Source organism: Aethalodelphis obliquidens, unplaced genomic scaffold (assembly GCF_003676395.1).
Source record: "Aethalodelphis obliquidens isolate GAN/ISIS:26980383/991018 unplaced genomic scaffold, ASM367639v1 scaffold8, whole genome shotgun sequence".
Taxonomy (NCBI): Eukaryota; Metazoa; Chordata; class Mammalia; order Artiodactyla; family Delphinidae; genus Aethalodelphis; species Aethalodelphis obliquidens.
This window is the reverse complement of record NW_020837952.1, coordinates 11424585-11441503: the sequence shown is the minus strand read 5'-3', so window position 1 is coordinate 11441503 and position 16919 is coordinate 11424585. Positions and strand designations below refer to the sequence as shown.

General features: G+C 37.1%; 1 protein-coding gene across 6 annotated transcripts in view; it reads right to left on the bottom strand.

The window, feature by feature from the left end:
• Positions 1 to 16919, bottom strand: part of USP15 (ubiquitin specific peptidase 15) — a 127820-nt gene that overhangs the window by 90001 nt on the left and 20900 nt on the right. For all 6 annotated transcript variants that reach the window (XM_027106875.1, XM_027106878.1, XM_027106877.1 and 3 more), the window contains exon 3: positions 8459 to 8589. In XM_027106875.1, coding sequence (XP_026962676.1) covers positions 8459 to 8589 — 131 coding nt within the window. The remainder of the gene's footprint in view (positions 1 to 8458; positions 8590 to 16919) is intronic.

The window sequence follows — 16919 nt, the reverse complement described above, 5'->3', positions numbered from 1 at the left end:
TCTGTTTTAAATTGAATGCCTGACATTTTAGGAGAGACAGTTTAGTGATGATTTTAGGTCCAGGAAGATGGTTAACTTTGTTTCTACGTGACAGTAGGAGCACTACCAATTCCAGATTCCTCAATGCAATCAGAGATTAGTAAAATTCAAAGCTGGGGCTTCCCTGGTGGCGCAGTGGTTGACAGTCCGCCTGCCGATGCAGGGGACATGGGTTCATGCCCCAGTCCAGGGAGATCCCACATGCCGAGGAGCGGCTGCACCCGTGAGCCATGGCCGCTGAGTCTGCGTGTCCGGAGCCTGTGCTCCGCAACGGGTGAGACTGCAACAGAGGAAAGCCCGTGTACTGCAAAAAAAAAAAAAAAAACAAAGCTGGGCTTCAGACTCTAAAAACCAGTCTATTCTTTTAAGTAAGTTCCACTGGCATAAGAGTCTGTTCTTTGAGTTCACTGGCATCAGAAATATATCAAACATGGAAATTCCCAGACTTACTGATTTAATTTTGGAGGAAGACACTTTTTAATAAGTACTCTAGGTAATTTTATACACACTAAAGTTTTTTTCCTTTTTACATCTTTATTGGCATATAATTGCTTTACAAAGGTGTGTTAGTTTCTGCTTTATAACAAAGTGAATCAGTTATACATATACATATGTTACTATATCTCTTACCTCTTGCGTCTCTCTCGTTCCCACCCTCCCAAACCCACCCCTCTAGGTGGTCACAAAGCACTGAGCTGATCTCCCTGTGCTATGTGGCTGCTTCCCACTAGCTATCTATTTTATGTTTGGTAGTGTATATATGTCCATGCCACTCTCTCACTTTGTCACAGCTTACCCTTCCCCCTCCCCATATCCTCAAGTCCATTCTCTAGTAGGTCTGTGTCTTTATTCCTGTCTTGCCCCTAGGTTCTTCTTGACATTTTTTTTTTTTTAGATTCCATATATATGTGTTAGCATATGGTATTTGTCTTTCTCTTTCTGACTTACTTCTCTCTGTATGACAGACTCTAGGTCCATCCACCTCATTACAAATAGCTCAATTTCGTTTCTTTTTATGGCTGAGTAATATTCCATTGTATATATGTGCCACATCTTCTTTATCCATTCATCCAATGATGGACACTTAGGTGGCTTCCATCTCCTGGCTATAGTAAATAGAGCTGCAATGAACATTTTGGTACATGAATCTTTCTGAATTATGGTTTTCTCAGGGTATATTCCCAGTAGTGGGATTGCTGGGTCATGTGGTAGTTCTATTTGTAGTTTTTTAAGGAACCTCCATACTGTTCTCCATAGTGGCTGTACCAATTCACATTCCCACCAGCAGTGCAAGAGTGTTCCCCTTTCTCCACACCCTCTCCAGCATTTATTGTTTCTAGATTTTTTGATGATGGCCATTCTGACTGGTGTGAGATGATATCTCACTGTAGTTTTGATTTGTATTTCTCTAATGATTAATGATGTTGAGCATTCTTTCATGTGTTTGTTGGCAGTCTGTATATCTACTTTGGAGAAATGTCTCTTTAGGTCTTCTGCCCATTTTTGGATTGGGTTTTTTTTTGTTACTGAGCTGCATAAGCTGCTTGTAAATTTTGGAGATTAATCCTTGGTCAGCTGCTGCATTTGCAAATATTTTCTCCCATTCTGAGGGTTGCCTTTTGGTCTTGTTTATGGTTTCCTTTGCTGTGCAAAAGCTTTGAAGTTTCATTAGGTCCCATTTATTTTTGTTTTTATTTCCATTTCTCTAGGAGGTGGGTCAGAAAGGATCTTGCTGTGATTTATGTCATAGAGTGTTCTGCCTATGCTTTCCTCTAAGAGTTTGATAGTTTCTGGCCTTACATTTAGGTCTTTAATCCATTTTGAGCTTCTTTTTGTGTATGGTGTAGGGAGTGATCTAATCTCATACTTTTACATGTAGGTGTCCAGTTTTCCCAGCACCACTTATTGAAGACGCTGTCCTTTCTCCACTGTACATTCCGGCCTCCTTTATCAAAGATAAGGTGACCATATGTGTGTGGGTTTATCTCTGGGCTTTCTATCCTGTTCCATTCATCTATCTTTCTGTTTTTGTGCCAGTACCATACTGTCTTGATTACTGTAGCTTTGTAGTATAGTCTGAAGTCAGGGAGCCTGATTCCTCCAGCTCCGTTTTTCGTTCTCAAGATTGCTTTGGCTATTAGGAGTCTTTTGTGTTTCCATACAAATTGTGAAATGTTTTGTTCTAGATCTGTGAAAAATGCCAGTGGTAGTTTGATAGGGATTGCATTGGATCTGTAGATTGCTTTGGGTAGTAGATTCATTTTCACAATGTTGATTCTTCCAAGAACATGGTATATCTCTCCATGTATTTGTATCACCTTTAATTTCTTTCAGCAGTGTCTTATACTTTTCTGCATACAGGTCTTTTGTCTCCTTAGGTAGGTTTATTCCTAGATATTTTATTCTTTTTGTTGCAATGGTAAATGGGAGTGCTTTCTTGATTTCACTTTCAGATTTTTCATCATTAGTGTATAGGAATGCAAGAGATTTCTGTGCATTTATTTTGTATCCTGCTACTTTACCAAATTCATTGATTAGTTCTAGTAGTTTTCTGGTAGCATCTTTAGGATTCTCTATGTATAGTATCATGTCATCTGTAAACAGTGACAACTTTACTTCTTCCTTTCCGATTTGGATTCCTTTTATTTCCTTTTCTTCTCTGATTGCTGTGGCCAAAACTTCCAAAACTATGTTGAATAAGAGTGGCGAGAGTGGGCAACTTTGTCTTCTTCCTGATCTTAGTGGAAATGCTTTCAGTTTTTCACCATTAAGGATGATGTTGGCTGTGGGTTTGTCATATATGGCCTTTATTATGTTGAGGAAAGTTCCCTCTATGCCTACTTTCTGCAGGGTTTTTATCACAAATGGGTGTTGAATTTTGTCAAAAGCTTTCTCTGCATCTACTGAGATGACCATATGGTTTTTCTCCTTCAATTTGTTAATATGGTGTATCACATTGATTGATTTGCATATGTTGAAGAAACCTTGCATTCCTGGAATAAACCCCACTTGATCATGGTGTATGATCCTTTTAATGTGCTGTTGGATTCTGTTGGCTAGTATTTTGTTGAGGATTTTTGCATCTATGTTCATCAGTGATATTGGCCTGTAGTTTTCTTTCCTTGTGACATCCTTGTCTGGTTTTGGTATCAGGGTGATGGTGGCCTCATAGAATGAGTTTGGGAGTGTTTCTTCCTCTGCTATATTTTGGAAGAGCTTGAGAATGATAGGTGTTAGCTCTTCTGTGAATGTTTGATAGAATTTGCCTGTGAAGCCATATGGTCCTGGGCTTTTGTTTGTTGGAAGATTTTTAATCACAGTTTCAATTTCAGTGCTTGCGATTGGTCTTTTCATATTATCTATTTCTTCCTGATTTAGTCTTGGCAGGTTGTACATTTCTAAGAATTTGTCCATTTATTCCAGGTTGCCCATTTTATTGGCATAGAGTTGCTTGTAGTAATCTCTCATGGTCTTTCTTATTTCTGCAGTGTCAGTTGTTACTTCTTTTTTACTTCTTATTCTATTGATCTGAGTCTTCTCCCTTTTTTTCTTGATGAGTCTGGCTAATGGTTTATCAATTTTGTTTATCTTCTCATAAGAACCAGCTTTTAGTTTTATTGATCTTTGCTACTGTTTCCTTCATTTCTTTTTCTTTTTCTTTCTGATCTTTATCATTTCTTTCCTTCTGCTAACTTTGGGGTTTTTTGTTCTTCTTTCTGTATTTGGTTTAGGTGCAAGATTAGGTTGTTTATTCGAGATGTTTCCTGTTTATTAAGGTAGGATTGTATTGCTATAAACTTCCCTCTTAGAACTGCCTTTGCTGCATCCCATAGGTTTTGGGTCGTCATGTCTGCATTGTCATTTGTTTCTAGGTATTTTTTTATTTCCTCTTTGATTTCTTTAGTGATTACTTCGTTATTAAGTGGTGTGTTGTTTACCTTCCATGTGTTTGTATTTTTTACAAATCTTTTCCTGTAATTGATATCTAGTCTCATAGCGTTGTGGTCGGAAAAGATACTTGATACAATTTCAATTTTCTTAATTTTACCAAGGCTTGATTTGTGACCCAAGATATGATCTATCCTGGAGAATGTTCCATGAGCACTTGAGAAAATGTGTATTCTGTTGTTTTTGATGGAATGTCCTATAAATATCAATTAAGTCCATCTTGTTTAATGTATCATTTAAAGCTTGTGTTTCCTTATTTATTTTCATTTTGGATGATCTGTGCATTGGCGAAAGTGGGGTGTTAAAGTCCCCTACTGTGAATGTGTTACTGTTGATTTCCCCTTTTATGGCTGTTAGTATTTGCCTCATGGTTTGAGGTGCTCCTATGTTGGGTGCATAAATATTTACAATTGTTATATCTTCTTGGATAAATCCCTGGATCATTATGTAGTGTCCTTCTTTGTCTCTTCTAATAGTCTTTGTTTTAAAGTCTATTTTGTCTTATATGAGAATTGCTACTCCAGCTTTCTTTTGGTTTCCATTTCCATGGAATATCTTTTTCCATCCCCTCACTTTCAGTCTGTATGTGTCTCTAGGTCTGAAGTGGGTCTCTTGTAGACAGCATATGTATGGGTCTTGTTTTTGTATCCATTCAGCCACTCTGTGTCTTTTGGTGGGAGCATTTAATCCATTTACATTTAAGGTAATTGTCAATATGTATGTTCCTATTCCCATTTTCTTAACTGTTTTTGGTTTGTTATTGTAGGTCTTTTCCTTCTCTTGTGTTTCTTGCTTAGAGAAGATCTTTTACATTTGTTTTAAAGCTGGGTTGGTGGTGCAGAACTCTCTCAGCTTTTGCTTGTCTGTAAAGGTTTTAATTTCTCCATCAAATCTGAATGACATTCTTGCTGGGTAGAGTAATCTTGGTTGTATGTTTTTCTCCTTCATCACTTTAAATATGGCCTGCCAGTCCCTTCTGGCTTGGAGTTTCTGCTGAAAGATCAGCTGTTAACCTTATGGGGATTCCCTTGTGTGTTATTTGTTGTTTTTCGCTTGCTGTTTTTAATATGTTTTCTTTGTATTTAATTTTTGACAGTTTCATTAATATGTGTCTTGGTGTGTTTCTCCTTGGATTTATCCTGTATAGGACTCTCTGTGCTTCCTGGACTTGATTAACTATTTCTTTTCCCATATTAGGGAAGTTTTCAACTATAATCTCTTCAAATATTTTCTCAGTCCCTTTCTTTTTCTCTTCTTCTTCTGGAACCCCTATAATTCGAATGTTGGTGCGTTTGATGTTGTCCCAGAGGTCTCTGAGACTGTCCTCAGTTCTTTTCATTCTTTTTTCTTTATTCTGCTCTGCAGTAGTTATTTCCACTATTTTATCTTCCAGGTCACTTATCCGTTCTTCTGCCTCAGTTATTCTGCTACTGATCCCTTCTAGAGTATTTTTAATTTCATTTATTGTGTTGTTCATTGTTGCTTGTTTCATCTTTAGTTCTTCTAGGTCCTTGTTAAACGTTTCTTGCATTTTGTCTATTGTATTTCCAAGATTTTGGATCATCTTTACTATCATTATTCTGAATTCTTTCTCAGGTAGACTGTCTATTTCTTTGTTAGGTCTGGTGTGTTTTTATCTTGCTCCTTCATCTGCTGTGTGATTTCCTGTCTTCTCACTTTGCTTCTCTTACTGTGTTTGGGGTCTCCTTTTAGCAGGCTGCAGGTTCGTAGTTCCCGTTGTTTTTGGTGTCTGTCCCCAGTGGCTAAAGTTGGTTCAGTGGGTTGTGTTGGCTTCCTGGTGGAGGGGACTAGTGCCTGTGTTCTGGTGGATAAGACTGGATCTTGTCTTTCTGGTGGGCAGGTCCACATCTGGTGGTGTGTTTTGGGGTGTCTGTGGCCTTATTATGATTTTAGGCAGCCTGTCTGCTAATGGGTGGGGTTGTGTTCCTGCCTTGCTAATTGTTTGCTATAGGGTGTCCAGCACTGTAGCTTGCTGGTCATTGAGTGAAGCTGGGTGTTGGTGTTGAGATGGAGATCTCTGGGAAATTTTCGCCGTTTGATATTACGTGGAGCTGGGAGGTCTCTTGTGGACCAGTGTCCTGAAGTTGGCTCTCCCACCTCAGAGGCACAGCACTGACTCCTGGCTGCAGCACCAAGAGCCTTTCATCCACACGGGTCAGAATAAAAGGGAGAAAAAGTAGAAAGTAAGAAAGAAAGAAAGAGGATAAAATAAAATAAAGTAAGGTAAAATAATATAAAGTTATTAAAATAAAAAATTATTAAGAAAAAATGTTTTTTAAAAAGTAAAAAAAACAAAACACTGATGGATAGAACCCTAGGACAAATGGTGAAAGCAAAGCTATACAGACAAAATCTCACACAGAAGCATACACATACACACTCACAAAAAGAGGAAAAGCGGAAAAAAAATCATAAATCTTGCTCTCAACGTCCACCTCCTCAATTTGGGATGATTCGTTGTCTGTTCAGGTATTCCACAGATGCAGGGTACATCAAGTTGATTGTGGATATTTAACCCTCTGCTCCTGAGGCTGCTGGGAGAGATTTCCCTTTCTCTTCTTTGCTCGCACAGCTCCCGGGGCTCAGCTTTGGATTTGGCCCTGCCTCTGCGTGTAAGTCACCTGAGGGCGTCTGTTCTTCGCTCAGACAGGACGGGGTTAAAGGAGCCGCTGATTCGGGGGCTCCGGCTCACTCAGGCCGGGGGGAGGGAGGGGTATGGAGTGTGGGGCGAGCCTGCGGCGGCAGAGGACAGTGTGACGTTGCACCAGCCTGAGGCGTGCCGTGTGTTCTCCCGGGGAAGTTGTGGCAGTGGCGGGCTGCACAGGCTCCCCGGAAGGGAGGTGGGGATAGTGACCTGTGCTCACACATAGGCTTCTTGGTGGCGGCAGCAGCAGCCTTAGCGTCTCATGCCCGTCTCTGGGGTCCGCGCTGTTAGCCGCGGCTTGCGCCCGTCTCTGGAGCTCCTTTAAGCAGCGCTCTTAATCCCCTCTCCTCGCGCACCAGGAAACAAAGAGGGAAGAAACCACACTAAAGTTTGCAAATTATTTTACAAGTTGAGTCAATTCTAACTATCTTATTAAAAATAAATATATAGTCTCCTAACAGACTTCTTAAACTTTTTTTTTCTCCCTGTATGAATTCTTCATGATTCTTTATCTTCTTTAACTTGCTTATCAGACACAGATTTCAAGAAATGCCAGTAAGCCCTCTTTCAAGAAGAAATGCAAATGGAGTCCACAGTTGACCTGTTTACTGTACTATATGATATGCTACACTTATTAAGAAAAAAAAAAGTATGTCATTCAGGTTGAATTAATACAGTTTAACACATTTGAAGATACTCCAGACATATTACAGATTTTCCTTTATCCCAGGAATGAAGGTCTTCTTCTACGTAGTTTTACAGCTGAGTAGTTTATCCTTCAAATAGTCAAAACACTCAATTCTCCAGCAATTATAGATAGAAATGATAGGCCATTACATATATATATAAATATATATAATTTATGGCTAGCATTCTTAGAAGATATGAATCTTAACTTTGAAATAGCTATAAGGAAAGACTGAGTGAAGTTAAGGAACAGAATTAAACTACACTAAACTAAATCAAAGGCACATTCACATTCTATTTAGAAAACGAAATTCAATTTTATACCTAAACCATAGATACACAAATATAAACTGTTAATATATTAACTTTGTAGGATCAGTTGCAAATAAATCCAAATATGGTTTGGACTATCAGAGGTTTATACCCTTGTGTTACATAATTCGGGTTTTTAATCGTTTTTATGTAGAAATAAAAAATCAGATAAATAATTCTGCTCCACCCAAATACACTATCAAATACTTGTGTAAGGCTGACAGATCTACTTTAAGCAGTTGGTATTATTCTACTATGGTGATACTGATACTTTCATAAATGAATTTTTAGTTAATCAAAAAATTTAAAAAGTGGGTCATTTTTAATTTTTCTAGACTGTAAGTGTAAAACTTAAAATAGGGATAAGAAAAATATCTGCATTTTCAAGTTTTAAGAAAATTGTATGCTGTACAATATTTCTTCTACTTTTAGTTTCTTCATTATTTAAAAAAATTTTTTCTTTTTAATCAGAAAAAAAAGTCAGAGTCAGGCTACTTAAGTACGTAAACTCATGTGGCTTTCTGAAAGACCCTGCACCTCTCTACCTCTGTCCTCATTTCCTCATCTATAAAATGGGGATAATACTTACCTCAGAATTTTTTATGAGGATTAAACTAGTTAATAATGTATATGATGTGCTTATAACAGTGGCTAGCATATAGTAAACCCTCTATGTGTGTTAGTGTACAGTAACATTCTGATGGTCTTTTTCTCCAAGATAATTGAGCAGGCTTCATTAGTCACTGAAATTAACAAGAAAATGTGAACTAAGAAAAATATTTTTATTCAGTTATTCTTAATATGTACCTTCCGTGCTATTGGTTCCTGACCTTCCATCAATGTGTACCAGCTGACAAGTTTATTCCAGCCCTCAGTTGGCAACAGTATGTAATCCAATTCATCAATAAGATGCTCCTTAAGTGACTGGGCATCACCATCTACAAAAGGAAAAATAAACTCAATACATAAAAAGAAACAATACTACATAACTCTAAATACTTTGGTTGTACACATTAAAAATTACTTAAATTCATGGAGACTAACTCAGGTATTTAAATAATGAGTTTTGAAGAAAGCTCTGAAGAGGTTCACATTTAAGTCTACATATTCCAAAATAAACTGTTGCTTTACAAAGTTTCAATGTGTACCAGGCAACCAACAGTGTTAAAAAAAATAATTTTTCTTTTATTGGGCTCTTAAAAAAAATACTAAAGTGTAACTGTTAGCCAAAGGATCTGAATGAAGCCTGTTTCCCAAATATTTTAAGTATCAGAGATTCCTCACATGGTAATAGTGATCGTTCTAGCATTAGCTGATGAAGAAAATTCAGAAGCAAATCAATAACCTTTAACAATGATGCCAAAACACATAGCCTGGGAACCATGACGGAAATTACAAAAGGGCATCTCATTACTCCAGAGGGCCCATGATCTAGATTCCTCCACAGATCTAAAGTAGAGGTAGTTGTTCAGATATGGTTCTAATTCTATGATCCATTTTCAAAATTCCAGTTGAACTAGAAATGTAGTATAGGACAGGCCAGAGATAGATATCTATTTTAGATCAAAAAATATATTCAAGGAAATTGAGTAACTTGCTCCAAATCATTCAGAAAATTGCAGGTACTATGAAAGGTATTATTATGGAAAACCCTTTTATCTCAGTTGATTTTCAGAACAATATTATGAAGTAGATAGCTACATTTTACTTAGTAAATAGATTCAGATATTGATTAACTTGCCCAAGTTCACATATAGAAAACTGTAGAGACTGGACTCAAACATGTATCTGTTTATGCTAATATCCATTTTCTTTCCACTATAACAGACTACTTTGAAGTAAATTTAGGAAAAGAAAAAAAGTTTAAAAATTAAGATTTCTATGCTATTCTCCACAATAATTCAAGATTTTGAGTAAATGATGTTATTATGTAACAAAATCCAAATAGTAATTTATATCTAGTGGATAAAATAAAATGATCAATTTTTGGATCATTTTTTTAGGAGGAGAACACCCCTAAACACAGAACCCCTAATTTTTGTTACTTCTGTGCTTATTGATATAAAATTGATATACAACAAACTGTTGCAGATTTAAGGTGTAAAATTTGATAAGTTCTGACATATCACTACAAGTGTGTAACCATCATCACCAAAACGATGAAGAGATCTATCAGTATCCCCCCCACACCAAAGGTTTCCCTGTAGCGCTTTTTTGTAATCTCTTCTTGTCCATCCAGGTCTACTGTCCTGTCCCCTGAAAACCACTTATCTGTACTTTGCAAGTGTAGACTAATTTGCATTTTCTACAGTACTATATAAAAAATAGTATGTACTGCTTTGTTTGGCTTCATTTATGCTGCATCATTATCTTGAAATCCGTCCATGTTTTTATGTATCAATAGTTCATTCCTTTTAATTGCTGAGTAGGATTTCATTATATGGGTATTCTATAATTTGTTTATCCATTCAGCTGTTGATGGGCATTTTGGATTGTTTCTAATTTTCTCTACTACAAATAACAGTGATGTGATCACTCATGTACAAGTTTTCATATGTAGAATGGTTGGTTCCTATGGTAAATGTATGTTTAGCTTTTTAAGAAATTACAAGACTACTACATTCCCAAAAACAGCGTATGAAAGTTCTACTTGCTCCACATCCTTGTCAATACTTGGTATGAGCTCATCTTTTAAATTTTAATCATTTTAACACATGTATAGTAGGACCTCATTGTGGTTTTAATCTTCATTTTTCTAATGACAATTGACGTTGAGTATATTTACACGTGCTTTTTTTCCTTTAAATTTTTATTTATTTTTGGCTGTGCGTGGGCTTTCTCTAGTTGTGGCGAGCCGGGGCTACTCTTCATTGTGGTGTGTGGCTTCTCATTGCGGTGGCTTCTCTTGTTGTGGAGCAGGGGCTCTAGGTGTGCAGGCTTCAGTAGTTGTGGCACACAGGCTCAGCAGTTGCAGCTTGCGGGCTCTAGAGTGCAAGCTCAGTAGTTGTGGCACACGGGTTTAGTTGCTCCATGGCATGTGGGATCTTCCTGGACCAGGAATCGAACCTGTGTCACCTGCATTGGCAGGCAGATTCTTATCCACTGCGCCACCAGGGAAGTCCCACATGTGCTTTTTGAAAACACTATCTTCTTTGGTGAGGCATCTGTTCAAACCTTTTGTCTACTTTTTCCACTGGGCTTTATGGAATTGCTTATTCTGCATATAAATATTTTATCAGCTAGGTGATTTGCAAATTATTTTCTCCCACATTGTGCTTTATTGTTTCATTCTCTGAACAGTGTCATTTGAAGCGTTTGTTAATGATGAAATACAAGCCAACAATTTTTTTCTTTTATCAACTGTGCTTTTTAAATTCATATTTAAGAAAACTTTGCCTAACACAGTGTCACAAAATTTTTCTCCTATTTTTTTTATAGTTTTGGTTTTTACATATAGCTCTACGGTCTGTTTTGAGTTAATTTTGTATATGGTGCCAGGTATAGATCAAAGTTCACCTGTTTCTGGCAAATAGATAATGCTCAAGCAGCATTTGTTTAAAAGACTATCTTCACTCCATTTGTTTAAAAGACTATCTTCTCTCCTTACAACTTTCTGTAAAATCAATTGGCCATATATATGTGTGGATCTACTTCTGGATTCTCTAATCTGTTCAACTGATTCTTACCTCACACCATATACAAATATTAACTTAAAATTGATCAAAGACATAAATATAACAGCCAAAACTATAAAACTCTTAGAAAAAAACATAAGTTTTTTCTGATCTTGGATTAGGTGATGCTTTCTGACACCCAAATCACAAGCAACCAAATGAAAAAAACAGATAAATTGGACTTCATCAAAATTAATTTGCGCTTTAGAGGCACCATCAAGAAAGTAAAAGACAATCCACAGGTTAGGAGACAATTTTTGGAAATCATATGTCTGATAAGGGACTAGTATTCAGAATACATAAACAACTCTTAGAACATAATAAGTAGACAAATAACCCAATTAAAAAATGGGCACAGGATCTGAATAGACATTTCTCCAAAAACGATATAAGCAGCACAGACAAGATACTTAACATCATTAATCACTAGGGAAATACAAATCAAAATAACAATAGATACCACTTCATATGCATTAGGATGGCTACAATAAACGAACAATGACAAGCGTTGGCATGATGTGGAGAAACTGGTACCCTACTTCTTGCTGGTGGGAATGTAAAATGGTGCAACTATTTTGGAAAAGTCTAGCAATTCTTCAAATAGTTAAACACAGAGTTACTATATGACCTAGTAATCCCATGCTTAGGTATAGATCCATGAGAAATTAAAATATAAATCTACACAAATATTTGTATGTGAATGCTCAGAGCAACATAATTCGTAATAGCCAGAAAGTGAAAACAACCCAAATGTCCATCAATTGATGAATGGATAAACTAAATGTGGCTTATCTCCATACAATGGAAAAGTACTCATCCATAAAAAGAAATGAAGTAGTGATTCATGCTACATGAAGACACTTTAAAATTCTGTGCTAAGGGAAAGAGATCAAACGGTAAGGCCACATATTGTATGATTCCATTTAGATGAAATGTCCCTAAAAGGCGAATCCACAGACAGAAGTATACTAGTGATTGCCTATGGCTGGGTCTTGAGTGGGGATGGAGAGTGTCTGCTCATGGATACGAAGTTTCTTTCTGGGGTTACGAAAATTTTGTGGAATTAGACGGTGGTGATGGTTGTAAAACTTTGTGAATATACTAAAAAACAGTGAATCACAGAATTTAAAAGGATGAATTCTATGGTATGTAAATTCTGTCTCATTTTTAAATGAGAGAAAAAAACCTACTAGGAATGTGATTTGGAATTGTGTTGAATCTGTAGATTGAGTGGGGGAATTTAACAATATTGAGTTTTCTGATCCACTAACATAATTTCTGTCTTTATTTAGGTTTTATTTATCTCAGCAATGTCTTATAGTTTTTAGTTTACATGTCTTGCACATGTTATCAGATTTATCTGTATTTTATATTTTTGGTGCCACTATAAAATGTACTTTTAAAATTTCAATTCATGTTAGTTCATTTTTAGTGTACAAAAATACAATTGGTTTTTGAATAATGATCTTGTATTCTAAAGGCTAATCTCATTTATTAGTTCTAGAAGTTTTCTTTTTATAGATTCCATTAAATTTTCTACATAGACATAGGTGTATGTGAATAAAGGAAGATTTATTACTTCTTCTGATACAAGCTGTATGCCTTTTAACTCTTCTTCTTGCCTTATTACACTGCCTAGGCCCTCCAGTACAATCTTGGCTTGAAGAGCTGAGAGTAGACATCCTTGCTTTTTCCTGATTTTAGAGGGAGAGGACTCAGTCTTTCACTGTTGAGTATGTCTTCTGTAGGTTTTCCACAGATGTCCATTATGAGGTTGAGGGAGTTTCCTTGTATTTTACTCTTTTGTTTTATATGATATATTATCTTTGTAACATTTATTTCTCTATTTATACTTAATGTTTATTTCTCTATATATCCTCTTTATTGTTGGACTTGATTTACTAAAATATTGTTAATAATTGATTTTTCTATGCTCATGAGGGATAATGGTCTAGCATTTTTTCTCTTGAAATGTCTCTGCCAGATTTTGGTATCAAGGTAATGACGGTTTCATAGCATGTATTGGGATGTATTCTCTCCCAATTTTCTAGAAGAGCTTTTGTTATTCAGGGCTATTCAGAGAATCCATTCTTTTGGAATGAGCTTTGGTAGTTTTCATCTTTCAAGAAATTTGTCTTTTTCATCTCATTTGTTGAATTTAATGGCATAAAGTTCATAATATTCTTTTATTCTCCTTTTGCTGTTTGTAGATTTCTGTATTGATGTTACCTCTCTTGTTCCTGATATTGGTAGTTGTGTCTTTTCCCTTTTTCTGGTGATCAAACTAGGTATTTATAAATTTTATTATCTTCACAAAGAACCAGTTTTTGGTTTCATTGATTTTCTCTATTTTTCTATTTTCTCTTTATTTCTGTTCAGAACTTATTAGTAGTTCCTTTCTTCTGCTTGATTTAGGTTTAATTTGTTCTTACTTTTAGTTTGAGTCAGAAACCAAGGTGAAAGATTTCAGACCTTTCTTTTCTTTATAGATGTTAAGGGCTATAAATTACCCCCCCCACATACTATTTAGCTACCTTCCACAAATTTTGATATGTTTTGTTTTCACTTTCATTTAGGTAAAAATACTTGCTAATTTCCCCTTTGAGTTCTTTTTGACCCATGGCTTATGCAGAAGTATGTTAGTCTCCAAACATCTGAAGATGTTCCAACTGTCTGTTATTAACTTCTTATTTATTCCACTGTAGTAAGAAAACATATTTCATATGATTTAAATCCTTGTAACTTTATTTATTTATTTTATATTTATTTATTTATTTTTGGCTGCGTTGGGTCTTCGTTGCTGCATGTGGGCTTTCTCTAGTTGCGGTGAGCTGGGGCTACTCTTCGTTGCAGTGCACGGGCTTCTCATTGCGGTGGCTTCTCCTGTTGTGGAGCATGGGCTCTAGGCGCGTGGGCTTCAGTAGTTGTGGCACACAGGCTTCAGTAGTTGTGGCTCACAGGCTCTAGACCACAGGCTCAGTAGTTGTGGTGCATGGGCTTAGTTGCTCCGTGGCATGTGGGATCTTCCTGGACCAGGGCTCAAACCCGTGTCCCCTGCATTGGCAGGTGGATTCCTAACCACTGCACCACCAGGGAAGCCCCCTTCTAACATTATTGAGACAGGTTTTATGGCCCAGAATATAGTCTATCTAAATGCTTCATGTGTACACCTAAAAAGAATTTTCATTCTGCTGTTATTCAGTGGAATATTCTATAAATGTCAATTAGGACAGGTACGTTGATTTATTTCATTACTACTTTTCTGTCTACACATTTTCTATCACTTATGGAGAGAAGAATATTGAAATATCCATTATATAATTGTGGATATTTTTCTATTTCTCCTTGCAGTTCTATCAGTTTTTGCTTCATATATTTTCAAGTTATGCCATTAGCTGGGTATATATTTAGGATTATTATGTTTTCTTAACAAATTGTCCTGGCCCATTTATGATCATGAAATGAACTTTTATCCCTGGTAATGTTCTCCATTCTAAAACTTAACGTCTAACATTAATATGGCCATTCCAGCTTTCTTTTGATTAGTGTTAGTATGTGTATTAGTTTTCTATTGCTACATAACAAATAACCATAGTAGTTTAAAACAACACCCATTTATTATCTCACAGTTTTATGGGTCAGATGGGCTCAACTGGGTTTTCTACTTAGGGTCTTACAAGGAAGAAATCAAGATGTCACCAGGCTGGTCTCCTATCTGAAGGCTCTGGGGAAGAATCTACTTCCAAGTCCATTCAGACTGTTGGCAGAATTCAGTTCCTCATGGCTACAGTTATGAGGTCCCTGTTTCCTTGCTAGCTGTGGGCCCAACGACTCTCTTTGTTCCTAGAGGATGCCTGTCTTCCTTCTCACGTAGTCCCCTCCATTTTCAAACCAGCAATGAGTCCTTCTCATGCTTTGAATCCTCACTTCTACAGCTACCAGCTAGAGAAAACTCTGCTTTTAAAGGGCATGCACGATTAGATAAAGCTCACTGGGATAATCTCCCTTTTGTCATATAATATAAATAATCACAGGAATGATATCCTATTCTCAGGTTCCACTCACACTCAAAAAGGAGATGATTATGTAAGAGGAGGGTCACTGGAGGTCAGTCTTACAATTTTTCAATCTCTTAATCTATTTGTATCTTTATATTTAAGGTGGGTTTCTAGTAGTATACAGTTGGGTCTTTTTTTTTTAATGCAATCTTACAGTCTCTACTTCAAATTGGGATATTTACATTAAATACGACTGTTCATAGAGCTGGGTTTAAATCTACCATCTTACTATTCGTTTTGTATCTGTTTCATCTGTTCTTCGTTCTTTTCTGCTTAAAAAATATTTTTTTAAACATTGCTATTTCTCCTTAGTATGCATTGTATTTTTCTGTTTCTTTGCATTCCAGGTAATATTTGGTTGTATCCAAGAAATTACAAATTTTATCTTGTTGGATGCTGGATATTTTTTGTATTCCTACAAATACTCTTGTGTTCTGTTCTGAGATGCAGTTAAGTTACTTGGAAATAGTTTGATACTTTCAACTTAGAAGGATAAATTTTGCCCTTCTATAGAGGCAATCCCATTCTCTGCAGTCTACCCCGTGATTTATAAGGTTCTCCACTCTGGCTACTGTGAACACATTATTCCTGGACCTTTATGAGTGAAACGGAGGATACTCATCAGTTAGATCCATTAAACTATAACTGTAACCTGCCTTTACTGATCAAGCACACTTTAATTGTTTTTATAAAAACTTGCATGTCCTCCAAGCTTCGCATAACCTAAACAATAAGATAGTTGCCTGAGTTGTTTTTCAGGAACTTGAAATCAGCTGTGTTCAGTTCTAGGTGGAGCTAAGACTGGTTAAGACCACCGACTGTCCAACTGGGCTTGTGTGAGTGTCCGCTTGGTGACCTTTTGACATGAAAGGGCCAAAAACTCCACCCTCAGCACCTGCTAATGCCTCCATTTTCTGAACATGCATCCCACAGAGAAGCAAGTAGCTTAGTTGCACCTGCACAGAATGACTATTACCTCACTCTTTCCTTATCACCAATTACCTTTTCCCACGCTCCCCACACCTCAGACCACCCTGCTTCTTTGTTCCCATAAATACCCTGAGCCTCTTGCCATCAGGGAGGCAGATTTGAGATTTGTTCTCCCGACTCCTCACTTGGTTGCCTTATGAATAAACCCTTTCTCTGCTGCAAACCTTGGTATCTCAGAATTTGGCTTGCTGTGCATCTGGCAAATGAACCTGATTTGGTAACATGAACCTAAACGATTGTTCCTTCTAATGCTTTTTTTTTGTGTGTGTGTGTGTTATGTGGGCCTCTCACTGTTGTGGCCTCTCCCGTTGCGGAGCACAGGCTCTGGACGAGCAGGCTCAGCGGCCATGGCTCACGGGCCCAGCCGCTCCGTGGCATGTGGGATCTTCCCGGACCGGGGCACGAACCCGTGTCCCCTGCATCAGCAGGCAGACTCTCAACCACTGCGCCACCAGGGAAGCCCCCTTCTAATTCTTTTGGATGGTTCTTTCCTTGGCCTTGGGTAGCTTCCTCACATACATGCACTGGTCAACAGTCAGCTCTAGA